At 41.1% G+C, this 27644-nt stretch overlaps 1 protein-coding gene across 4 annotated transcripts; it reads left to right on the top strand.

Annotated features, from left to right (window-relative positions):
* The first annotated feature begins 358 nt into the window (after nt 1–358).
* On the top strand, nt 359–27303 carry LOC130277554 (protein KHNYN-like). 4 transcript variants are annotated; one of them, XM_056528246.1, is made up of 8 exons: nt 359–442; nt 862–1116; nt 3485–5046; nt 18791–18921; nt 22031–22127; nt 26322–26429; nt 26528–26635; nt 26715–27303. In XM_056528246.1, the coding sequence occupies exons 2-8, from the start codon at nt 889–891 to the stop codon at nt 26998–27000; spliced, it is 2520 nt and encodes an 839-aa protein (XP_056384221.1). In that variant the 5' UTR covers nt 359–442; nt 862–888; the 3' UTR covers nt 27001–27303. The 4 variants fall into 4 exon arrangements, with proteins under 4 accessions (XP_056384221.1, XP_056384241.1, XP_056384231.1 ...); XM_056528256.1 differs by lacking the exon at nt 359–442 and adding an exon at nt 450–516; XM_056528259.1 differs by lacking the exon at nt 359–442 and having other exon boundaries at nt 985–1116; nt 3564–5046.
* The last annotated feature ends 341 nt before the right edge of the window (nt 27304–27644 follow it).

Here is a 27644-nt window from a genome sequence, read left to right on the forward strand (position 1 = left end):
TCTGTCTGTGGACCCTATTGTATTGTTTTTTATCATGCTCTAGTAGTATAGAAAGAACCATAGTTTTATAGGTTTATCCTGTTTCCATTGACTTGCATGTCTCTGCGATGCCTACAATAAGTTTAGTAGAGCTGCCAGCAGAGGGTGCTCCTCGATTTTATTTTTTTCCCAATGAAATGAAAAGGAAATAGTAAGCACAAGTCTGCCTAGAGCACGTTCAGTCTCTGCATGCATGGTTCTTAGCTTGCAGACAGAGAAGCAAAACCAGTCTGAGCTCTTGTGACAGAAGATACCACATTCCCTTTACTCCTCCCCCCTGTGTGAGCTAAAAGTGGAATTCCCCAGTCTGACACACATAGGAACTTCCCATCAGTCATCGTGCTGGGGAGGTGGAGATTGGCTAAGGAAGTGTTTATAGAGCAAAGGCAGATATATCCTAATGGTACGTACAGAAATCAGGAATGGCAGTATTGTAAAGGCTGGAGCTGGGCCACAGTGAATGTACCTGATAAACTGGTTAGTGGTATAAGGGAAACATAAGGAGAATAGTGCATAAACAAGAAGTGTATAGCAAGAGGTAGAAAATATTGAGCACGTGGGCGGGCGTAAAGGGAGGGGTTGTTAGGAACGTTATAGAATGAGGAAGGACATGAAAGTGCAAAACACTGAAGTGCAGAAAATAGAATATCCATTTCAAATATAGTTCTAGCAGGAAGCAACTAATGTACCTGCTGGAGACGGAGCTACTCATAGGCACAGCCAGGTGGTCACTTGTGACCACACCAAGAATTCAGAGCTGGAAAAGGAGGGGGTCACCGGTATATGGCTTCTGCCCTTTAATTATTATATCATTCAATTCAGGCATAAACTGTTTCACCTAAAATCCTGATGGCTGTAGCGGAGTATGATGCAGCGCATGACCGCATGGATGAATTTGCTGTGCCTCGAGGATCGGAAAAAGAGCTTCGGGACCAACATCCTCATGTCGAGAGAATATTTGGAGTCACAATGAACATCTCAGTTCTTAGTGAAGATCCCTTATCCCTGCAATCAGCTGGACAGCAGCAGATGTGGGTTCAGCTTCAAGGCGACAAAAGAAACATAATAAAGGCCAAGGTAAGAAGGGACAAGAAATTGTTTTATAAGGGTTTCAGGTTGACGTTTAAGAATCATTTTATAAACAAAAGTTTATCCAGCCAAGGCTCTGTTAACACTTCCATCATGGTTTCCGTTTATGGTCTCCATTGGTTTTTGTTTACGTTTCCCATGGTATCTGTTTATAATGGCCTAACAATGCAGCAATACCAGATCAAGTGTGGAATCTCAGCGGCTCTGTTCACGATCTGTGGGGGAGATTTATCAAAACCTGCCCATAGCAACCAATCAGATCGCTTCTTTCATTTTTCAGTGGCCTATTTAAAAATGAAAGAAGTGATCTGATTGGTTGCTATGGGCAACTCGGCTACTTTTCCTCCAGACAGGTTTTGATCAATCTCCCCCTGTGTGTTTACAGTCAAAGACCAGGTCGGATCCCATTCTAGAGGAATGGAAAGCCGCAAGCTTTAGGAAAAGTTTAAGACAATAAGGATTCAATCTTAGGGTACATTCACACAAGCGGATTTTTTTGCAGGTTTTCCGGTGCGTATTTGAAAGTGGTGGAATTTACGCTGCGGAAAATCTGCCGCAGTCCCTACTGAATTCAATGGGGCTTGCGGCAGATTTTCCGCAGCGTAAATTCCACTGCGGAAAATCTGCTGCGGACAGCTGAGAAGAGCCCACCCACTTTCAATTATGCAGCGGAAAACCTGCAAAAAAATCCGCTCGTGTGTTTTTGGCATACTGAGTTTTTGCCTCAAAAACATCTTTGTCCCCAGAAACATGCATCTTTTTAATAACCATGCTGATGAAAAAAGTGATGTCACTTTTGCGTGCCATTTTGCTTGGTTCGGCATTTCTAGCCACCATAGAAATTAATGGGACAACTAAAAAGAAACGTGTTGTTTTTTGTTTTGTTTTTGCGCTTTGGGTTCTTATTTGGGCGTGGAAATGTGCCCAAAACTGTGCCAGAAAACGCATCTATCCTAAACCATCCCCACCTACTCAACAAAAAAAATCCCAAGAAACACCTGTGAAAAAGTGTCCAAAAACACCTGAGGAGAGATTTATCCAAACCTGTACCTGTGCAGAGGAAAAGTTGACCAGTTGCCCATAGCAACCAATCAGATTGCTATTTCATTTTTCAGAGGCCTTTTTAAGAATTAAAGAAGTGATCTGACTGGCTACTATGGGCAACTAGTCAGCTTTTCTTCTGCACAAGTTTTGATAAATCTCCCTCCTGGACTGTACAAACCAAGCTGTTTTGAAAGCTGTTTTTACACCTGTGAACATAACATAAATATCTCTAAATAATCAGCTGACACAGAGTTTATAAGCTTTGGACACCTTTCTAAATAGTTGTTAATATGAATGTCTTACCATTTGGCTACTCCAGGAAAGATAAGTCTGTCAGACAAACATTCTGCTTTTTGAGTATTAGAGATAGCAGGTTTAGGCCTTGTTCACAAGTGCAGAATTTCTGTATTGGAATTTCGCTGGAGATTCCGGATCAGCAGAGTCCCATTGCATTCAGTGGGATTCTGCTCACGGCGGAATTTCTGTGCCAGAAACATGGAACTTATTTCTTGCATGGAAATTCCGTTTTCTGTGTCCGCAGAAATCGACCTGTTAATTCTTTCTGCAGACTTCACAGGTAATGTATAGCCATCTATAAGACAGCGCATTCCTGTGCAGTCCCAGTGCCGGCATATTATGTGCCCGCAGGCTCCGAAATGTCCACACAAAGATTTTCTGTGCGGACATTCCAGAAATGTAAATTTGGAGGACAGCTCACACATACTGTAGAGAGGGAGAGAAGCACAATGTTTGTAGGTGAGAATCATATTGGTTGTGTACAAGTGTGGATAGTAGAGCTCATACAGGCAACATTAGAGCCTGTAGAAGAGAAACTGTTGTAGAAAATGTTTTTTGCACCATAATAAGTATGAATATGAGCAAGAATAAAAATGCTTTTTTAAAGGTGTCCATAGTTTAAGTGTATATCCCAGCGATGAACTTTAAACACCTATGATGAATAAACTCGGCAGTTCTCATCACTCTCATAGAGTATTAATGGAGCAGCAGTGCGCATACTGCTAACTACACTACATTGAAACTCCTCATGATGAAAAGGGTCAGTTTTAGCGATGATTAGGAGCCCAGCTATTATATGTCCACTAATAAAACCTGCATAGATGAGAAATATCATTGGAATACCCCTTTAACTAGGCAGGTATGCTGCTTAGAAGGTTAGGGTAGCTTGGACATACTAAGTGTCACCATACTTTCCCAGAAGCATATAATTGCATTATGTACAGTCAATCTTTAGTTTGAGTCAATAATATAATTGCATTGACCATATAAGTAAATGTCTGCTTTCTTCAATCAGGATTATATTAAAGGATTATGCACCCCAGAGTTAATTGAAGATTTGGGCTACCAACGAGAAATGCATTGTATTTTTGTAGGGGCAAGAGGTCTTTTCCTTGACTGTTTAATTCGAGCCACTTCAGCGTGTGTGAAACCACAAACTCCTGGTCGTATCAGAATCTCTGGCCTGGTAGAACAAGTGGTAATGGCCCAAAGTCGGATTCATATTTTCCTAGATGAAAATACATCTAAAATAGTTGACCAAGAAGTTTCCATAAAAAGGAATTTTAAAGATTTGGTGGAGAAGCATAATGACCAGCATTCCCTGGACCTTCTAATACTCCCAACTTCCATAAAGGAACAGATATTATTGCTAGTGGAAGAGGACAAAGATCTAAGAGTAAAACAGCCAATAACCCATGAGAGGATACCTATACAAACTTTAGACACAACAATGACCAAACAGCCCTTCTTTACTGCACCTGTAAAGTTCCAAGATCCAGACTTTACGAGTGGAACATCTCAACCAATGCATACATCTAAATTAAAGTCCACTAATAGAATTTTGTGCCATAGGGCCTCTGAGCCACGTGTACTGACGACTGATAGCACATGGGATAACAGCAGACAGCCAGTGCAGCCAAGTAACTACAAGAGAGCTACTGTGGAGGTAAACAAGGCCTACATCTGTAGTCAACACGAAGAGAAGCCTACAGTGAGTAAAAAAGTGGAACTATTAGATGATGAATATGAAGATGATGAGTTCAAGCAGATTTCCGGATTACTTGATACCATAATGGGAAGGGATGAGAGAGAACCAGGCTCCCAAGCACACTTTTCTTTGGGTACTCAAAAAGAATTTAACATGCTTTTAGACTTTTTTAAGACAATGGGTTATCATGAATCTGTTGTTCTTAAAGTCCTGCATGAAAATGGGATCCAGGAACCATCTGAGATACTTGACAAAGTTAACATGGAGCAATCTAGCCATGATCAGCTTATGAGTAAAAATCCCAGGCCTTCAACGTTAAAAGGAATATCACAAACCCTTTCCAACAATGATGATGATCATCATGATGAATTTGTTCTAGAAGTGATGAAGTCTGCTGCCAAGAATTGTGGCTATTCACCCAGTGAAATTGTAGACATTGGGGATGGTTCTGTGACTGGACTGCTTAGGAAATTAAATGAAAAAAACAATTCTGAGGATTTACTGACTTCTAAAGCTCAAGGAAAAGGCCAACAGCAACAGGACTTATGGGTTCAGCAGAATGCTGCCGCACAACCTGAACCAAACATTTCACACCCTGTAGATGTGCATTTCAGTGCTGGAAAACGCACAACATTGAACAGTAACTTTCCAGAGGAGGATATGTTCAATGGTGGCGCTCAACAGGAACCTGTGAATATGGAGGAAATGATAAAGAGGGATGCTAAAGAAGAACGCAATGTTCCTGTTGTGACAGGAGTCCAAAGATTCAATGAAGTTATGCAGACGCCATTTAAGCTAAATTTAAGAGATGAAAAAGGAAATGACCATCTGCGGCATATTATTATAGATGGCAGTAATGTGGCTAAGATGTAAGTAACACCAAATTCATAATACTTAACTTTTGCTGGTTAGTCAAAATCTTTCTTATAAATTACTTTAAAGGGGTTCTCCACTGGAAAAAAAAAAAATAATAATCAACTGGTTCCAGAAAGTTATACAGTATATGTAAATTACTTCTATTTAAAAATCTTTATCCTTCCAGTACTAATCAGCTGCTGTATGTTCCAGAGGAAGTTCTTTTCTTTTTGAATTTCTTTTCTGTCTGACCACAGTGCTCTCTGCTGACACCTCTGTCCATATTAGGAACTGTCCAGAGTAGGAGCAAATCCCCATAGCAAACCTCTCCTGCTCCGGACAGTTCCTAAAATGGAAAGAGGTAACAGTAAAGAGCACGATCGTCAGACAGAAAGGAAATAAAAATAAAAAAAAGAAGTTCCTCTGGAACATACAGCAGCTGATAAGTACTGGAAGGATTAAGATGTTTAAATAGAAGTAATTTACAAACCTGTTTAACTTTCTGGCAACAGTTGATTAAAAAAATGTTTTCAATTTCCATCTTCAACTCCTTAACCCCTTAAGGACATATGCCGTAAATGTACGGCACTGCATAGCACCTCTAAGTGCACAGCGCCGTACATTAACGACGCGGCTGTGATGCGAGCGCAGGCGATACCCGGCCGGTACTGGCGGCTGTCAGCAGCCGTGGACCCGCCGGTAATGGCATACATCAGCGATCGCACTGATGTCTGCCATTAACCCCTCAGGTGCCGTGATCAATACAGATCACGGCATCTGCGGCAGTGCAGAACTTATAATTCCTGCTCCGGACAGTTCCTAACAAGGTTAAAGGTATCAGTTGAGAGAACTGTGGTCAGACTGAAAAGAACAACTCAACTTCCTCTGGAGCATACAGCAGCTGATAAGTACGGGAAGGATTACGATTTTTTTAATAGAAGTAATTTACAAATCTAACATACAAGAAAGGGTATGTGTATCGGCGCACAAGAAAGAGGAGTGATGGTATGTGGGTTAATTGTACTTACTATAGTCAACACTGTAGTGAGTGAAACGGTGACGTTGATTCATCCAGGTGTGGTAGAAATTTTGAACGGGTAGAGGGCTCCCTTGGAAAGAAAAAGATTTATAATGATGATAAAATAGAAAAAATAATGATGATGGTAATGCAATGGTAAAATTCTCAGGCACTTCTTAATAATATATACACAAATCACAGCAATAGAACTCACATTGAGAACATCCTGTGTGAGTTGTAATGCTGCTTTGTTGCTATAGTAGTGATCAGTAAGACTTCTTGCAACAATGTCAGTTGTTTATATAGATACACAGTGACAGGCACGCTGTACTTGGTCCTAGTGTATATTCTGCTGGTACGTGATACTTCTGGGCAACGCCCAATCTATATACTATAATACAAGATCGGTGTTTAGAGTTAATATATGGACAGATAGTGAAACAGCAGGTACAGAAGTAATTCGCTGTTTCACACTATGGAAAGTTCTGCAATAGTAGATGATCTGTGTAAGCGTTATCTGATGTTCCACACTATGTAAGTCCAGACAGTTTTGCAGAGCCACCGCACTATAGGGCATAAGTGGCTCTAGTACGTTGCCTAAAAAGAAGTAAGCGGACACAGACTGGACTCAGCGTGGTCCGCGGGCATAGAGACAATAAGGAGAATTCGCGCTCCCGTTATCCAAATATCGGGTAGGTTGGTTAATTCAATAATCACGTCAACTTATACTGCAGAGTACCTGATTCCTTTGGTTTCTGTTTGTGATCCTGAAGATATAGAGTCCTTAGAGATGGCAGGAGATGTCCTGGTGGTCAGGTCCTATGATGTAGTAGAGACTATCCCGGGGTTTGCAGCGGGTATAAACACCGGGAGAACTGCTTCGGCCGGAAGCGTCTCACCGGTGTTGCCGCGCTGTGAGTTAGTCAAAAATTCACCGTGGTCCATGTACTGCTATGTGACATCACAGTTACAGCAGGGCGCAGGGGCCAAGAAGCAATCTGACGTGTTTCAGTTGGGACGCCGACCTTCATCAGAGATCAAGGCAGCCTCTAAGGGGATCCATTCCAGCGCTAGTATTAAACATATAACTTTTAGTAATTTACAAATCTGTTTAACTTTCTGGCACCAGTTGATTTGAAAAAAAAAATGTTTTCCACTGGAGTACCCCTCGGATCCATTCACTTCATGTTTTGCAGGTATTAGTTGGCATATTGGCAAAAAGGTATGCTGATGTATACCATGGCATACTTCCAGTAGGCCCAATGAGTTTAATTAACCAAATGAAGTTTGCTAGTAACTATTTGGTCCATTTCCTAAATGTATGCTGTTAGTTTGTGGGACTCAAAAGTGTAGCAGACCACACTTCTGACCTCTAGACAACGCAAGGCATACATGTACGCCCCAGTGTCTTTGCTTTATATGAAGCAGGTGCAAAAGCTGCAATTGCTTAATAGTGGGTGAGTACGCAAGAGTGAAGAAATCAGAATAGTAATTTCAGGGACGGGCATAGCGCTGCATAGCAGGCCAGCTCCCCGCATCGGCCAGCTCTCTGCACGGCAGGTCGGCTCCCCGCATCCATTGCGCACAGAAGCGCTTTAGCAAAAGGGGAACAAAAGGCCAGAACTTTGCAACTACAGGACCAATTAATGTAAGTAACCCCTCGTTTTAATGCTATTTACCCAACCCCAGTTTATTGGGTTTAGTGCGGGTGAGCAGCCTGTCAGTTACCCTTGTCCGAACTATTAAAATATAAAGTTTATGATCCCGTGCTGTGAATGTAAAAAAAATACCAAATGCCAGAATTGTTGTTTTTCTGTCACATTATATATCTGAAAATTTTATAAAAAGTGTCATCTAGCAAAAATCATACAGAAAATAACTACAGATCAAAATGCTTAAAATGAACCCTCATACAGCCCTGTATAGAGAAAAATAAATTATAGAGGTCAAAATAGATTGTATGCATTGTAAGCATACATATTTTGTCAATAAAGTTTAACTTAAAATAAAATGTACGCACGTGTATGTACATATGGGTAGTGTTATTATTGTATTAACCCATAGACTGATACTGTGTCAGTTTTACCATGAAGTGCAATGTGTAAAAACAAACCACCCCAAAAGCTGTAAAACATTTTTTTTTTTCTAATTTTAACCCAGCAATTTTTTATTTTTTTTTGGCTTACATACATTTTATGGTAAAATGAAAAGTGTAATTGCAATTGGCCACAAAAAAGAAGCTCTCATATTGCTCTGTGGATGGAAAAACAACAGTTATATCCCTTAAAGTGCAAGCGGGAAAAAACGATACTGCAAAAATGAAAATTGGCTGCGTCCTTTAGGCCAAGACAGGCTGCATCCTAAAGGAGATAAGTCCCAGGCAGAAACTGAATACATTTGGGAAATGAACGTAATGTAGTCAATAATAGACTAAAATTCAATGTACCACACCAGGAGTATACTGTGGTATATGTTGGCATGCTTTTGTGCCAATATGCTGAAACATACTGGTGATGTATCCGCAAAACATGATGTGAATTTGCCCTATAGATGGAGGTTCATTGTTCAGGATCCTCATTGATGACCATTGTGCACAGCAGCTACAAACAGTGCCTCTCCCTGTGGAGGAATCAGCATGTTCATGTATTACGTGGACAGCCCATTGTTTTCTAGGGGAACTATGAAAAGCTTCATTGCAGTGTTGCTGCGAAGTACTGTATTCCCCAATAAATTGCAGTTGAATCTGCAGGTCCCAGCATTACTGTTGATCAGGGAGCTATCTACCATCAAAAGACACTTTTAAATCGACTTTGCCACTTTATAAGTTCCATCTTCCTTAAATATTGGGTTTTCCTGCATTACATAACAAGTTTAAATTAACCTGATATGGGTTAAACTAACAAAATAGGTAGTACCAGTCATTGCTTAAACCACTCCTGTAAAGTCATTGCTGCAGGGACTAGGGGACCATTGGCCAAGTAGTGGTAATATAAAAGGGAAGTACTAATCCAGATCCACAGGAGCAAATCACTGTCCCATTCCATAATTTTAATGCGTGATAGATGTAAATTTGACTACTGCACGTCACTTTATATACTTAACTGTTAACCAACTCAGTGTTGGGTCTTGGGCCTAATTCTTTTTGTCAAAGGCTGACAGTGCTGAAATTGCTGATTGTGTGTATAAATACAGCTCCTTAGCACTTTCTATGTCCTAGTATAACCAGTCTCCACCATGGCACTACTAAACACCTCTGTCCCTTCCAGACATCTCTGAAAAAGGGAGTCAAGCATGCAAATTCATTATGTCCATTTCTTCTTCCCACATTTAGGAATGTCACATTACCCCATACACATTAGTTTGGAGACTGAAATCTTTAGCTTTGGACAACTTTCATCTAAAGTGTAAAATGAACAATTCTGTTCCCATAATAGAGACATTGCATATGCAAGTGACTCTCTTCAGTCAAACACCTAATAAATCAAGCTTTTCGATAGGTTTACATGAAACTGGAAGCATTGCCTGCAAGAGTCCTTAGTATTTCAATAATGTATATGTCCAAATTTGAATGTTTTTTACAGTTTACATATAGAATTACTATAGACAAAAAATGCGCGTGCGGAAATATATTGCATTACGGATTTTACTAGTGTAGCTGCTGCAGTCACCATACTGCAGGCTTTACAGCTCCTTGCTAACTCAATGGGGGAGATTTATCAAAACCTGTGCAGAGGCAAAGTTGCCCATAGCAATCAATCAGATCCCTTCTTTCATTTTTCAGATGCCTTGTTAACAATGTATGAAGTAAGCTGTTTGGTTGCTATGGGCAACTGGGCAACTTTGCCTCTGCACAGGTTTTGATAAATCTCCCCCCAATGTCTGTACAGAGGTTGCACCCCATACTGTACACTGAATGATGTGTAAAATTCTGTCCCATTTCTTCTGTTTTGTTTTCTAAGAACTAGCAAGTGCCATATAAAGATCTATAAATATATATTGTAGTTGTGTAACCTGGACTGAGAGAGAACCTATAAATAACAATAGCCTAAGATGCCATCAGCCTGAGGGGTGCCTGATTCGGCAGGGTAGTAGGTAGCTTAAGAGAAGGGGCATACCCTATAAGAGAGGTTAACCTTGGGGGGGAAGGGAGGGGGGGATGTATGTGTGTGTATGTATACACACACACACACACACACACACATATATACATATATATATATATATATATCAGCCAATAAATGACATTTTGATAAGTTTAAACAACTGCATGTAATCTGGAAAACCTGAATTAAGGCTCATGCATATATGGGCGTATAACAGCTCTATACAACCTTTAAAGGTTGTATATACAGAGTAATACCACTATAGTAATAGTAGTTTGTAGGGATTTACAGTGCAGTTTCATTATCATAGAAAGGAATATCCATAATACAGTGCAGTACAGTGAAGTTCCTATGGGTCCATACACTGCAATACAGGTCCCATGCGCACAGCTCAGCAGTGTTAGGCTGGGTTCACACTACGATTTGTAACTACAGTTCCCGTATACGGCTAGGAGGAGGGGGGGCGGGGCTTAATCGCGGCGCCTGCACTCAGCCATATAGGGGAACCGTAGTTAATGCATGTCTATGAGCCGACCGGAGTGAACCGCAGCCTCCGGTAGGCTGCTTTTTCGGCCGTATGCGGTTTCCCGACCGCAGGCAAAAACGTGGTCGACCAGAGGCTGCGGTTCACTCCGGTCGGCTCATAGACATACATTAACTACGGTTCCCCTATACGGCTGAGTGCAGGCGCCGTGATTAAGCCCCGCCCCCTCCTCCCAGCCGTATACGGGAACTGTAGTTACAAATGGTAGTGTGAACCCAGCCTTATACTGAACTTCTCATCTCAGACATAATTCTCATGTTAAAGCTTAAATGAAATCATTGGAGCAGATAAGTAAGAAATGAGTCAGAAATTTCCAGTCACATAAGTATCTGTCTATACATGAAGAGTTATGGTTAAACTTATCTAATTGTATCTTTTCAATATAGGAGTCAGCTGGGGGATGATGATGATCTGACTTGTCATTATAATAATTGGATTTCCCCATTAAGGCAAGGACAAACAACTCATGTGGCCAAAGTTCACCATGCCACGCTCCCTGAATTGCTCTGCATTGCAGCGAACACATGTAAATGTGGTTACATTGTGAATGGATTTCTGGAGATTGGCAATATGCAGCTTGGTCACCTACATTAGCAGTGGAGCAGCGCATTTCAGGGAGCAGGACACAGCATTCTATGGCTTGTGTCAATTCAATACTAACAAGGAATGTTGGTAAAAAGTACACAAGCTGTTCTTACAGAAAGTGGTGTGAAGTCCACTGCTGGAGCCAGTTGTGCTCCCTGTTTGGACTTATGTCCAAATAATACATACAGGATTCACATTGGATGACTTGTCAGGCTGTACTGTTGCTGTCACTACTTATGGAGAGTGTTGGCGAGCCACTTATCATACATTTCTATAATGGCAAATAATCTATTATGGACGCCTTTTGCTCCTCTCACTTTCTTGTGTTGACTTTGAAATGTGATACTGATACTTTCCATGACTCATTCAACAACTCATGACAAATATTGTGTGCTCATTCTTGAGACATACTGTGTGTGTGTGTGTGTATATATATATATATATATATATATATGTGTATATATATATATATATATATATATAAAGGGGGTGAGTATTTACCTCAGGGCGAGGCCACCACTCCTTCAGAAGGCCATTAAGCACTCCGCGGGCATTCTGGGTAGGGGAATATGCAAAGCAGCTCATTACATCACCTTTTCAGGTAATGTTCCCTGGTATCAGCTTAGCTCCTGTTAAGGAATATAAACAGGAGCTAAGCTGATACCAGGGAACATTACCTGAAAAGGTGATGTAATGAGCTGCTTTGCATATTTCCATATATATATATATATATATATATATATATATAAATAAATAGACCATCAATAAGAGATTATTTCGAGTCAATATCAGAGTTTTGTCCATGAGTGATCATAATTAGGTTGCAAGTTATGCAGGTAAGGACATAATGGTAAACATCAGAATGAAGTTTTTGTCTATTTCATTATATGATAAACCAGCAATGTAAAAGTATAGAGCTAAGGATCTTTACCAGATCCAGCAGATCATTCTAAAAAAAGAGATAAAAGAAATGATGTTAAACAGCAAGTTTTTGAGACTCCGCAGATTTCTTCTTCTGTATGTAAAATGGTGGCTTCCCAACTTTCTGCCAACTGTGAATGTTGGACATTTTAGATTTAAACATCCCTGAATATTTTGTTCAAAGTTAAAGGGGTACTCCGGCGCTAAGACATCTTATGCCCTATCCAAAGGATAGGGGATAAGATGCCTGATCGCGGAGGTCCCGCCGCTGGGGACCCCTGTGATCTTGCACGCAAGTCAGTTATAGTCAGTCCCCGGAGCATGTTCGCTGCGGGTCTGATTACTGGCGATCACGGGGCCAGAGCATTGTGATGTCACGGCTCCGCCCCCTCAATGCAAGCCTATGGGAGGGGGCGTAACAGCTGTCACACCCCCTCCCATAGGCTTGCATTGAGGGGGCGAAGCGTAACGTCACACGGGAGCGGGGCCGTGACTTAACATGCTCCAGGGACTGATTGTAACGGGGTGCTGCGTGCAAGATCACGAGGGTCCCCAGTGGCAGGACCCCCGCGATCAGGCATCTTATCCCCTATCCTTTGGATAGGGGATAAGATGTCTTAGCGCCAGAGTACCCCTTTAAGATAAGCTGCCCCCAAATGTATCTGGCAGCAGCATCCTCCCCAAATGCATACCCAGCTGATGCGAGCATGTGTGTGTAAGGGAGGGGGTGGGGTCAGGAGATTTTTTTTTTGTGTGTTTGTTTTTTCCTCCTTTCCTTTTAACCCCTTAAGGACGCTGCCCTTTTTCACCTTAAGGACTGAGCCCTTTTTCGCAATTATGACCACCATCACTTTACGAATTAATAACTTTAAAACGCTTATACCGAATATTCTGATTCTGAGATAGTTTTTTCGTGACATATTCTACTTTATTTTGGTGGTAAATTTTCAGCGTTACTTGCATCCTTTTTTGGTGAAAAATCCCAAAATTTCATGAAAATTTAGAAAATTTAGCATTTTTCTAACTTTGAAGCTCTCTGCTTGTAAGGGAAATGGATATTCCAAATAAATGTTATTTTTATTCACAAATACAATATGTCTACTTTATGTTGGCATCATAAAATGGACATACTGTATTTATCGGCGTATAACACGCACTTTTTAGGCTAAAATTTTTAGCCTAAAGTCTGTGTGCGTGTTATACGCCGATACACCCCAGGAAAGGCAGGGGGAGAGAGGCCGTCGCTGCCCGCTTCTCTCCCCCTGCCTTTCCTGGGGTCTAGAGCGCTGCTGTCGGCCCTTTTCACCCCCTGGTTATCGGCGCCGTTGCCCGTTCTGTCCCCCTGACTATCGGTGCCGGCGCCGATAGCCAGGGAGAGAGAAGCGGCGCCGACAGCCAGGGGGAGAGAAGGGGCAGCGGCACCCATTGCCGGCGCTGCTGCCCCGTTGCCTCCCCCCATCCCCGGTGGCATGATTACCTGAGTCGGGTCCGCGCTGCTCCAGGCCTCCGTCGGGGGTCCCCGGCGTCATTGCTATGCGCTGAACGGCGCGGCGCATGACGTCAGAGCGCCGCGCCGTGCATAGCAACGACGCTGGGGACGCACGACGGAGGCCTGGAGCAGCGCGGACCCGACTCAGGTAATTATGCCACCGGGGATGGGGGGAGGCAACGGGGCAGCGGCGCCGGCAATGGGTGCCGCTGCCCCTTCTCTCTCCCTGGCTGTCGGCGCCGCTTCTCTCCCCCTGGCTATCGGCGCCGGCACCGATAGTCAGGGGGACAGAACAGGCAGCGGCGCCGATAACCAGGGGGTGAAAAGGGCCGACAGCAGCGCTCTAGACCCCAGGAAAGGCAGGGGGAGAGAAGCGGGCAGCGACGGCCTCTCTCCCCCTGCCTTTCCTGGGGGTATATCTGGGTATACACGCGCACACACGCACCCTCATTTTATCATGGATATTTGGGTAAAAAACTTTTTTTACCCAAATTTCCTTGGTAAAATGAGGGTGCGTGTTATAGGCCGGTGCATGGTATACCCCGATAAATACGGTATTTATACTTTTTGAAAAAATTAGAGGGCTTCAAAGTAGAGCAGCAATTTTAAAAAATGTCATGAAAATTGCAAAATCTGAAGGGACAGTTGTTAAAGAACTAAAACTCCCAGCATGCCTGGGCAGTCTAGGCATGCTGAAAGTTGTAGTTTGGCAACATCTGGAGGGCTACCGTTTGGGCACCACTGTAACAGTGGTCTCCAAACTGTGACCCTCCAGATGTTGCAAAACTACAACTCACAGCATGCCCAGACAGCCTTTGGCTGTCTGGGCATGCTGCGAGTTGCAGTTCGGTCTTCCTAGTGGTTGCCACAGTAAAGATTGCTTTACTTTCACTTTTGTTTCCCCCCCACCGTCGTTTCCCTACCTGAGCCGGGATCTCTGCAGTCTCCACAATGATCTTTGGTCCCCACGCCGTCTTCAGGTAAGGTACCGGTCTCATTCCCCCCAACCCCCCCCCCCCCCCCCCCTTTCTGCTTGACATCCAGGGGTGGGCAGAACGGGGGGTTTCCATGGCAGCCTACTGTCCTGCGCTGCCATTGTTCAGAGTCAGTTCTGACCAATGGCAGGGGATAGGAGGAGATCGCAGCACTGCGACCTCACTCTTATCCTGCAGGATGATCGGGGGTGTCACTGACAACTCCGATCATCCCTATTTTCCGGGTGTTCGGGTCACCAGAGACCCAATCAGTCCAGAATAGCAGAAAATTGCATGTCTGAATTGACATGTGATTTTCTGCCATCGCCGACATGGGGGGGGGCACAGGACCCCCCTCGGCAATGTACCGGGATGCCTGCTGAATGATTCCAGCAGGCATCCCGGTCCGGTCCCCAACCGGCTAGCGGCGGGGACCGGAATTCCCACGGGCGTATGCATACGCCTTACGTCCTTAAGGACTCGGGATGCAGTGCGTATGCATACGCCCCACGTCCTGAACAGGTTAAAATGCATAACTCTTTTTTTTTTTTTTTTTTGCTCAACCATTTGTACTTTGTAATGACACCTTTCATTTTAACATAAAATGCATCGCAAAATCACAAAATTATTATTTGTGGGCAGGAATGTATAAGATAACTGCAATTGGGAAGTTTGGCTTTTACGCGCTGCACTTTATGGTAAAAATAATCCATTATCATTATTCTGTAGGTCAGTGCCATTAAAACCATACCAAAATTATGGAGTTTTTCCATTGTACTACTTTTAACAAATTGCAAGCTTTATTTAACAAAATTGGTATACATAAAATTTTCCATTACATTTTTATTTTTCTGTATACGGATGTGTGAGGGCTCATTTTTGCACCGTGATCTGTAGTTTTTATCAGTCATTTTTGTTTTGATGGGATTTCTTGATCGCTTATTATAATTTTTATTCTGATATATGATGCTATAAAAAAATCAGTATTTTCGGTGTTTGGTATTTTCTTTACATTTACGCTGTTTACCGTGCAGGATCATAAACATTATATTTTAGTAGTTAGGACATTTATGCATGTGACAATACCAAATATGTGCATTTTTTTGTAAAATGGAAAAATAAGTGTAATTTTCTTTTTATTAGGGGAGGGAGTTTTATATAATTGTAGGGACTTTGTTTTTTATTTTTTACTAGCTAAGTACCCGGCATTGCCCATTTTTTCCTTACTAATCTTTTTGGGGAGAAAAAGCAACAAAGGAGAAAGCTTTTGGCCTCATATCCTGCCCTCATATATTGTCCTCATATCCCGACCTTATATCCTGTCCTTATATGCCGCCCTCAGGTGGGGCTGAGTTGTGATGAAGATATTGTAAGCTGAAAATAGAAGGGGACGTGGCTTTGTGGGAGTGGGCGACATTTGCAAGCCAGACCGATGCACATAAAGGGTAGATAATAAAAGGGGTGGGGCTTAAAGGGTGGGCATGTCTTTGTGAGATGGGGTTTGGCTTGCAAGCTGGACTGATGCACTCACCAGGGGATGAAGAGCGGAGCTTGTGGAGTAGGGTACTGGAAGTTCCATATACTTGCATGGGACTTGAAACAAAGACCCCTACCTTCACAAATGGGAGTAGGTTAAGGTTAAATTAACTATCCTATATTTTTAGTGGACATAAAAGTACATGTGACCGAGTATTATCGAAATATCTCCAGCCGTTTGTAAGGTATTCAGTAACATATATTTCCCATAGACTTGTATAGGACTTTAAAGGGGTTATCCAAGAATAGAAAAACAGATCTAATTTCTTTCAAAAACAGCTCCACGTCTGTCCCCAGGTTGTGTGTGGTATTACAACTTGGCTCCATTCACTTCAATGAAACTGAGCTGCAGAACCACATCCAACCTGGAGAGAGGTTTGTGAAAGAAATTTGCTCTGTTTTTCTATATCTGGATAACCGCTTTAAACAAAAAACCCAACATTCGCAAATGGGGGTGGGTAAGGGTTAATTTACCTATCCTATGTTTGTAGTTGACATATTTGTAACATGTGTATCAAGTTTCATGTTAATATCTTTTTAGCCGTTTGGAAGTGATGCTGAAACATACATACACACACACACACACATACACACACACACATTGAGTTTTATATATATATATAGGACTTTTATATGCAATCATTAGATTGCATTCACTGTATTATGCTTTGCCTATGGCATAGTATTACACAGTGAGATCAGCGATACACTGATATAGCCTGGCTATAGTCTGCAATTGGTGGCAGGTAAGGGGACCCTTCTCCATCATTTTAGCTTACCGAGCCCTGCAACGCTCGGTAAGCTCCTCTGAGCAGACTTTTACTTTCACTTTAGACGCTGTAATTAGCATTGATCACAGTGTCTAAAGGGTTAAATGACTGGCATCAGCGGGATCGCCACTGTTCGAAATAAACAGTGATTGTCTGACTACTGATGGTAGCCAACACTCACATCTCTGAAGCGAGCACAGCTCCTGCACTCACTTCAAATCCACTTAAGGCATAGGGCATAGGGGCGTACAGGTACGCCCTGTATCCTTAAAGGGGTTATCCACTATAAGGTGACTTTAGTACCTATCTGCCAGACAGTAATGGACATGCTAATGAAGGGTCTGCGCTTGTCTTGAGGCTAAATGGCTATCTTTTGAGATTACCATAACACTGTGGCTACCTTTTTCTGAACTGGTATTTCCTGTTTGAGTTTTCTTATTTTGCCTACAAATCCCATAATTCCATTTTCCTCCCTCGCACACATCAGCCACCCCACCCATTGAAACATAAGTGAGCTGCATCTATTCAAAAGACCTGTGGTTTTCAATTTGGGTGCCTGCAGCTGTTGCATTAGTTGCAGTTGATCTCTCTCCCACCAAGCGATCGCTCCACCCATTGAAGCAGACAGGCTCCCTGTCATCAGCTGAATAGTGAGGTCAGGTCTCGGCCGCATTGCAACCTGGGAAAAATCTGAGACAACAGTCATTTTGTATGCTGTTAAAAATAAATATTGGGGTAAAAATCACATAAGAATTGTGAGAAAACCATCACGCACAGGTACAGACACTATATTATGAACTACACTAACTTTACAGCCTCTGTAGCATAGTCAAATAAAAAAAAATCCTTTAAATACCAGGGAAAGAGGGCATATCAATAAGCCCTGCGTTCTTAAAGGGGTACTCCGGCACTAAGACATCTTATCCCCTAGCAAATTTAATAAATGGTACAGGGCATTTGGTGCTTTTGGTGCTAGTACATATCGGTACACTACTTTGTATGGTTCCTCCTCTTCAACTCTTTAAACAGCCGCCCGCTGCCATCTTCAACTCCCTTCTCTCAATGCTTCTCATGCTCATGCTCTGACAAATGTAGGTACAAAGGGGGGAATTTATCAGTGGTGGTGAAGGATTTTTCTAGACCTTTAATTTGTGTGATAACAATGTGTATGTCCACCAGATTTATGAAATGGTCACATGGCATGTGATAAATATGGTGCTATTACTTTTTTTTAAACTTCAGTGCAACACCTCTGCGACTTTTTAACCTGTGCGACTTTTTTGCGAAATGCTGTTCACAGCCGGTTTTGTAAGCCAGGTCTGGGCTGGAGTAGAGTTGCAACAAATTATGAGACCAATCTCTATGATATATTCATGACCACTGCATAAAGTTAACCAGACTATGGCATCGTTACACAAAGCTTCTAAGCAAAAGTCTCAATAAAAAGTCTCTAAGCAGCAGCTGAGACTAATCGTGTGACAAATCAGCACCACAAAACCAAGGTAAAACCAATGATAAATTCCCCCTAAAAAGTCAGAATGATGTTTGTTCATACACAGCACTGGGCATTTACTTTCCTCTTTACTTTTATTTTCTTATTTGAAAATATCATTTTCTTTTCCCTGCATGTCATCCAATATTTAATGGCCACAGTTCCCTGGGCAATCTTATCTATTCCTAGCAGGAATTGTGTGTAACTTAGTAAACAAGGTGTAGGCCACGCCAATAACTGATATCTAAATTGAAGAAAGATTACGTTCATTTTTCATAGTGCAGTATATGGCAGGTTTCAATAATCTTTCTTTCCTTCCCCTTTAGACATGGTCTTCACCGTTTTTTCTCCTGTCGTGGCATTGCACTGGCTGTACAGTATTTCTGGGACAGAGGACATCGAGACATCACTGTTTTTGTTCCCCAGTGGAGGATGAAGAAGGATAGCAAAGCTAAAGGCAAGTATCTAAGAGTCTTTTACTTTTCTAAGGGCAAATCTTTGATGCCACTTTGGTCCAAAATATTAACTACAGAGTTTACAATGCCCATAAAGCTGTGGCCTGGCACACATTACACGGCTGTCAAACAAAATGTTCATGGCTTTTTTTTTTTTATTTGTTTTATTTTTTTGTTAATGGTTTATTTCCTTTTTCTGGGTATGCTGCATTTTTCTAATTGTAGTGAGGCCTATGAAGTTTTGCTCAGACTTTTTGAAGCATTTGTGGTGCAGCTCATAGCCAGGTTTCAATGGGATACGATTGTTCTACTATACAGGTACTTTAGAGGCATTATAACATCAAGCTGCTGTTCGGAAGTTTTGAAGCAAAGGAGAGTCCTCTCTGATTCTCCCTGGCCAAACCCAAAAAAACAACCGTGCTTGTTATGTCATTGCTGGAATGATGTTTGCTGAGTGTTCAGGCCTAGTTACACCAATAATGCCACCAAATGTTTCCATGTTTTAGAATCTACTTCCACGATAGACCTAATAGATCTTAACATAGACAGTTCACACTGCATCCCAAAAATGTCACAGGACATAAATTAGCTGTGTTAACACACTAATGATATGTTTGTGGAAATCATACCTGTCCAATAGTGTTGGTCAAAAAGTAATGCTTTCTCTACAAATCTGAGCAGCAAATCTACAGACATTAGAGTATACCTATCTTTTCTGCTTTCTGGGGAGAATTTGTCTTTAAAAGGGTACTCTGCCCCTAGACCTCTTATCCCCTATCCAAAAGGATAGGGGATAAGATGTTTCATTGTGGGGTTCCCCAACGGCTGCGGCACCCCAGACATCCAATGCACGGAGTGAACTTTGCTCTGTGCCAAATTAATGGCGCTACGGGGCGGAGGCTCGTGACGTCATGGCCATGCCCCATCAATGCAAGTCTATGGGAGGGGGCATGATGGGGGCATAAAACTCAAGCCCAGTACTATTCCTAGGACAATAAGGCTGGTAAGCTTTTAGCCCATCGGCTCACGGCTAAACGGCTTAAATCAAAGATCCCAATGTTGGTTCATCCCACTCATCATACTAAGCTTTACACTCCCCTAGCTATAGCTAATGGATTCAGTGCTTTTTATTCTTAACTGTATAATTTGAATAATTCCATACCCACCCTCCCAGATCATTCTGTTTTAGTGCAATCTTACCTAGACAAACTACATTTACCTAAATTATCCGACCACCAACTAGCAAACCTCTGTAAAGAATTTTCTACCACTGATGTTCAGTCTGTGATATGCTCTCTCCCTTCTCACAAGGCCCCAGGACCAGATGGCTTTTCTAATGTCTATTTCAAAACTTTCTCCTCTACCCTTTCGCTTTTCTTGAGGAATTTTTGTAATTCAGCCATGCATGATGGCTCCGTGCCGAAAGAAAATCTTCAAACACTCATAACTACTCTTCCTAAGCCTGGGAAAACTACAGAAGAGCCCCAGAATTTTCGCCTAAACCAGGACATTAAGATATATACCAAATTAATAGCTATTAGGATAGCGTCAGTTTTACCACGTCTAATTAGTCAGGATCAATCAGGGTTTGTTACAAGATGCCAAACGTCTGACAATACTAGGCGCCTTCTTAACATATTCCACTGGATAGAGCAGGAATAATACTCCTGCTTTGGCCTTAGTTGGTCTTATGCCTTCTCGGTACTTAGGATGTTACCCCCAAAGCCCATGTGCCTATCTGCTGTCCAATCGCTCTACTCTAACCCATCTGCCTGAGTTCTAGCTAATGGTCCCGTATCTGACGAGTTCTTGATCACCAATGGGTCCAGAGAGGGTTGTCCCCTTTCCCCCATGATCTATATACTATTTATAGAACCTCTTGCACAGGCTATATGGATGGACGAGCGAGTTTCAGGTATAACTATTGAGGCCGTCAGAACGTCATATGGCTTTATGCTGATGTAATCCTGGTCCTTCCTAACCCTGTGTCTTCCCTAAAGGCTGCTGTGACGGTTCCTAGAGTCACCCTACTTTCGCTATTGTTGCCCGGGCTCCCAGAGTGGCTATGGACTATGGAAGAGTGACCGAGCAGAATTCAGACTAGCTTCAGGGGCGGGCACAAGAAAGATGGACTTTGATGGACTTAAGGAAATCACTATTTCCACAGTTTTGCCCCTCAGTTAACCCCTTAAGGACGCAGCCCATTTGGGCCTTAAGGACGCAGACAATTACATTTTTACGTTTTTCCTCCTCGCCTTCAAAAAATCATAACTCTTTTATATTTTCATCCACAGACTATGATGAGGGCTTGTTTTTTGCGCGACCAGTTGTCCGTTTTTGCACTTTCATTTTTTCTTCATCACCTTCTAAAAATCATAACGCTTTCAATTTTGCACCTACAGACTCATATGAGGGCTTATTTATTTGTACCACCAATTGTACTTTGTAATGACATCAATCATTTCACCACAAAATGTACGGCAAACCCGGAACAAAAATATTTGTGGGGGAAAATTGGGGGGGAAAAAACACTATTTTGTATTTTTGGGGACTTCCGATTCTACGCAGTGCACTTTTCAGTAGAAATTACACCATATATTTATTCTGTAGGTCCATACGGTTAAAAGGATATCAAATTTTTATAGGTTTTTCTTTATTTTACTACTTTAAACAATTTTATAACTACATGCACCAAAATTAGTAAGTTTAAAATGGTCCTCTTCTGACCCCTATAACTTTTTTATTTTTCCATATACGGGGTGATATGAGGGCTAATTTTTGGCACCTTAATCTCAAGTTTTTATCGGTACCATGATTGTTTTGATCAGACTTTTTGATCATTTGTTATACATTATTTTAGGGTATACAAAGTGACCAAAAAGACGGAATTTTGGACTTTTGAATTTTTTTACATGTACACCATTGACAGTGCTGTTTAATTAACATTATATTTTTATAGCATGCGTAATCGTCCTGGTCCTTAAGTACCAGGATGCAAGGGCGTACCTGTACGCCATTCATCGATAACAGTTTAAAGAAATCATACATGAGTAACCCTTTGTAAAACAGATACATAACTTATATGTATGATCATTTTATGTCTCCTCATAGAGCAGCACTTCCTGATTGAGCTGAATGATCTTGGGCTTTTGTCATTTACCCCTTCAAGAACAGTCGAAGGCAAAAGAATTACATCTTATGATGACAGGTAATGCTGAAAGGTAAAGCCCGACCAACCTGTGAGCAGCATAATCAATATAAAGAATAGGCTACATGTCAGTTTCTAGATCGGTCCCACAAGTTAATCCATATTATGCAGTTTTCCTGTTAATCTACTGCCATCAGTTTACAAATGTTCTCTGCTTTAAACAATCCCTACTTGTTGGAAGGATCACCTAATAATAAAATGATCACAAAATGTTCCCCTGCAGGGTCCCCCCAGCTATCGACTACAATCTGTGGGGAACATTGACAAATAAGTTGACCTTACTGTTGGCCAGCAGCTATCTGTCTTGACTTCTCTTGGCTTATTCATGTGTCCTCTATGGAGATAGGATGGGTAAACTAAAGCCAGACATCTCTTGCAATGGCTTATCTATCCCATAACAATAGGGTGAGGCAGTTAAAATCTAACATGCCCAACCTATCTCTCTCTCTCAACCTCATTTTGGTTGGAAGGTCACCATACACTTTAGATAATATATAGTAGTAGGAACAGTGGATTGGGTCTGGCACTGCACTATTAGTGCTCTGTGATTATCCCAACAGGTGCAGGTTTAAATGACACCTTATCTTTATTCTGTAGGTCCATACGATTAAAATGATACCCTACTTATGTAAGTTTCATTTTGAGGTACTTCTGGAAAAAATCATAACTACATGCACAAAAATGTATACATTTAAAATTGTCCTCTTCTGACACCTATAACTTTTTTATTTTTCCATGTATGGGCCAGTATGAGGGCAAATTTTTGCACCATGATCTGAAGTTTTTATCTGTATCATTTTTGTTTTGATCTGACTTTTTGATCGCTTTTTATTAATTTTTTTTATGGTATAAAAAGCGATCAAAATATGCTATTTTGGACTTTGTAATTTTTTTTTTTGCACGTACAACATTAACCATGCAGTTTAATTAGCAATACATTTTTATAGTTTGGATATTTACGCATGCCGCAATACCACATATGTTTATTTTTATTTACACAGTTTTGTTTTTTTTTAAATGGGGAAAGGTGGGTGATTCAAACTTTTATTAGGGGTGGGATTAAATGATCTTTATTAACTTTTCTTTTTTTTTTTTTTTTTTACTTTTTTATGCAGTGTTATAGCCCCCTCTAGGGGCTATAACATGCATTACACTGACCTCCCATACCGATTAATGCTATGCCATAGCATAGCATTCATCAGTGTTGTCACCACTTGACTGCTCCTGCCTGGATCTCAGGCACTGAGCAGTCATTCGGTGATCGGATCCTGAGGAGGCAGGTAGGGATCCTCCTCGCGTCCGTACAGCTGATTGGGACACCGCGGCTTCACCACAGTGGTCCTGATCAGCCCGACTGAGCTGCCGGGAAGCATATTTTTTAACTTTAGACGTGGCGATCAACTTTGAGAAATAAAAAAAAAAAAAAACACACAATGCTGATTCAAACCAATGGGGAGATTTATCAAAACCTGTCCAGAGGAAAAGTTGTTGAGTTACCTATAGCATCCAATCAGATCACTTCTTTCATTTTTTAGATGCCTTTTTAAAAATGGAAGAAGCGATCTGGTTGCTATAGGCAAATGCTGCACTCTTTACAGCAGTTATCATAATCATCTTGTGTAGAAGATTTTCTATGGAGGTTAAATGATCATTACATAGTACAAAGACTCAAAGTAAATGTTACATTCATGCAGTCATTACATTATTCTGGATTAGTGATTGTATGTGGGCACTGTTCATGGTTTATCGTCTACATTAACAATATAAAGAAAATATAATGATATATAATGTAACCTTCCTGTATGGTTTTTTTGAGCCAAGGTCCATCCTCTTAATTTATTTTTTGTTAAAGAGGTGTTCCCACAATTTAAAGCTATCCCCTATCAATAGGAAAGGGCATGGCTAGGGAATCGTTGAGGAGAATGACCACGGGGACCTCCTTCGAACATCAGAACAGATAAAGGACCCCCACCCTCCCCCGCAATGAAAGGAGTAAACTGCATATGACCAGCACTCCACTCAATGCCTATAAACCCATAAAGCAGAATAGCTTCTGAATTTTGCCAAGCACTGCTCTGTAGACAACAAATGGCGAGCTGGACACCCATGCGCAACCTGCGCTATTCTAGCAATCCATGCAGTTTGAGCCCCACCAATCAACTAGTTATCCCATTTCCTATGGATAAGGGATAACTTTAAATGAGAACACCACTTAAGATGCTCAGCAGAAATCAGGTCCTTTTTTATTTTATTTTTTATTTTTTTTAAACAGGCAGATGTATTCAGTGGCATACATATACTTTCCCCTTGGCCTCATGCATGACTTTTCTTTTAACATGTACAACAAAAGAGCCCAGTCAGATAAACAGAATATAGTATATATAATTAGATGAAGCATGCTGTGATACAGTGGGGCAAAAAAGTATTGTCAGACACCAATTGTGCACGCTCTCCCACTTAAAAAGATGAGAGAGGACTGTAATTTTCATCATAGGTATACCTAAACTATGAGAGACATAATGAGAAAAAATTATATATAATCATAAAATCACTGTCTGATTTTGAAAGAATTTATTTGCAAATTATGGCGGAAAATAAGTATTTGGTCAATAACAAAAGTTAATCTCAATACTTTGTTATATACCCTTTGTTGGCAATGACAGAAGTCAAACACTTTCTGTAAGTCTTCACAAGGTTTTCACACACTGTTGCTGGTATTTTGGACCATTCCTTCATGCAAATCTCGTCTAGAGCAGTGATGTTTTGGGGCTGTCACTGGGCAAAACGGACTTCCAACTCCCTCCAAAGGTTTTCTATGGGGTTGAGATCTGGAGACTGGCTAGGCCACTCCAGGACCTTGAAATGCTTCTTACGAAGTAACTCCTTTGTTGCCCGGGCGGTGTGTTTGGGATCATTGTCATGCTGAAAGACCCAGCCATGTTTCATCTTCAATGCCCTTGCTGATGGAAGGTGGTTTTCACTCAAAATCTCATGATACATGGCCCCATTCATTCTTTCCTTTACACGGATACGTCATCCTGGTCCCCAAAGCATGATGTTTCCACCCCCCATGCTTCACAGTAGGTATGGTGTTCTTTGGCTGCAACTCAGCATTCTTTCTCCTCCAAACACGACGAGTTGAGTTTTTACCAAAAAGTTCTACTTTGGTTTCATCTGACCATATTGTATGACATTCTCCTAATCCTCTTCTGGATCATCCAAATGCTTTCTAGTAATCTTCAAACGAGCCCATACATGTACTGGTTTAAGCAGGGGGATTTGAGTCCCTGGCGGCATAGTGTGTTACTGATTGTAGCCTTTGTTACTTTGGTCCCAGCTCTCTGCAGGTCATTCACTAGGTCCCTCCTATGTGGTTTCCGGGATTTTTGCTCACTGTTTTTGTGCTCATTTTGACACCATGGGGTGAGATCTTGTGTGGAGCCCCAGATTGAGGGAGATTATCAGTGGTCTTGTATGTTTTCCATTTTCTAATAATTGCTTCAACAGTTGATTTCTTCACACCAAGCTGCTTGCCTATTGCAGATTCAGTCTTTCCAGCCTTGTGCATTTCTACCATTTTGTTTCTGGTGTCCATCGACAGCTCTTTGGTCTTGGCCATAGTGGAGTTTGGAGTGTAACAGTTTGAACTTGTTATCTGTATAAAAGAAACCTGTCCACAACCTCAAACAGGTGCCATTAATACAGGTATCGAGTGGAGGACAGATGAGACTCTTAAAGAAGAAGTTACAGGTCTGTGAGACCTAGAAATCTTGCTTGTTTGTAGGTGACCAAATGCTTATTATCCACCATAATTTGCAAATAAATTCTTTAAAAATCAGACAATGTGATTTTATGTATTTTTTTTCTCATTATGTCTCTCATAGTTTAGGTATACCTATGATGAAAATTACAGGCCTCTCATCTTTTTAAGTGGGAGAACTTGCACAATTGGTGGCTGACTAAATACTTTTTTGCCCCACTGTATATCATATTGCGGCTTCATTGAAATGCCTTACCACTGTATTCAGTTCCTTGTGGGTTTCAGATATGATCATGTGCTCGAGGCCCTAATAGAAAGTGTTTCTTTTTTTTATTCTTTTATTATTATATAGATTCAACTCTGTCGCCTAAACATGACTGCTTGTATTTTTTTGTGTAATACAAGATGTGCATTTACTTTCTTATCCAACACAGGTTTATGCTTCAACTGGCAGAAAGGACTGATGGCGTAATAGTCACAAATGATTATCTACGGGATTTATCTGCAGAATCTCAGGCTTGGCAGAATATTATAAAGGACAGGTACATATCAAAGCAACTTACCATTAACTCTTAAATATTGTACATTTCCTTGTATTAACCATGTTCCTTTTTTCTGTTCCTGTGTTGGAAATATCCAGGTTGCTGCAGTTTACATTTGCTGGAGACATCTTTATGGTTCCTGATGACCCTCTAGGGAGAAATGGACCACCTTTGGACAAGTTCCTTACAAAGAGTTCTTTGCCAAAGTTAGTTTTATTTTATTACTAACTTGTAGTAATATCTGTAGAGTATTACATTCTGTTTAACAATATTTTATTTCTGTAGGGCCAAATCTAAAGGTCATTCATTTGCTGGACGAAGAGCTGTCCATGCTCAACCCAAACCATCTTCTCAAACAGAAGTCCTCAACCTTCGAGATAGAAAACCAGCTGGATATAAGGAGAAAGAAGATAAAAGTATTCGTTCCCACATAGACACTGAGCGGCTCAGAAGTGATCTTTTAAATATATTTCCTTTTCAGGACACGAAAGTGGATTTTATACTCCAAAAGGAGCCGTGTCTTAATGATATCAACAAGCTCTCAGAACTCTTAATAAATCTCAAGTTCTAAACTACAAGCAAAGAAGAGTCACTGGAATATTCTCTAGACACAGAAATAAACAGGCATAAGTCTTGAATGGAAGCCGCTGAGAAGGACTGGCCTGAACTATTTATTGATCTTTAAAAGATCTTTCACTCTGATATTCAGTACATAGAATGTAATGGACTGAGAATACCTCCAAAAGAGACCAACACTTTTAGGAAAGAATTTCCTATTATGTGAAAAGAGAAAAGAATAAAAATAAATGTACAAGTAATAATAGATGTTTCCAGAAGTCTAAGAAATAATAAATTGGAATAGTTAACATCTGGATTTCCACTTCTTCCTTTTGTGTCTACTTGTGGAATATTATTAAACTGTACAGTTACCATTTCCATATCCCTGCTTTATGATTTTTATGCCTGGTGTAGATTTTGATACTTGAATAAAATATATATTTTTAGATTGTCTTGCCAGCTCTAAGAGGTTTGTTTTTTCAGCTGAAATACTATAGGTTTAAGAGTGTGCCAAACTGTTTTCACATTAGGGATTCTTTATTTGGACCACCACTTAACTTGTACATTACATCTAGTAATCTCCCAGTAACTGGAGAAAAATGAAGCTCTGTAGTAATGCGGTGTTGTCTGATCACCGAATGACTGCTCCATGCCTGA

Source organism: Hyla sarda, chromosome 1, assembly GCF_029499605.1.
Source record: "Hyla sarda isolate aHylSar1 chromosome 1, aHylSar1.hap1, whole genome shotgun sequence".
Classification (NCBI taxonomy): Eukaryota; Metazoa; Chordata; class Amphibia; order Anura; family Hylidae; genus Hyla; species Hyla sarda.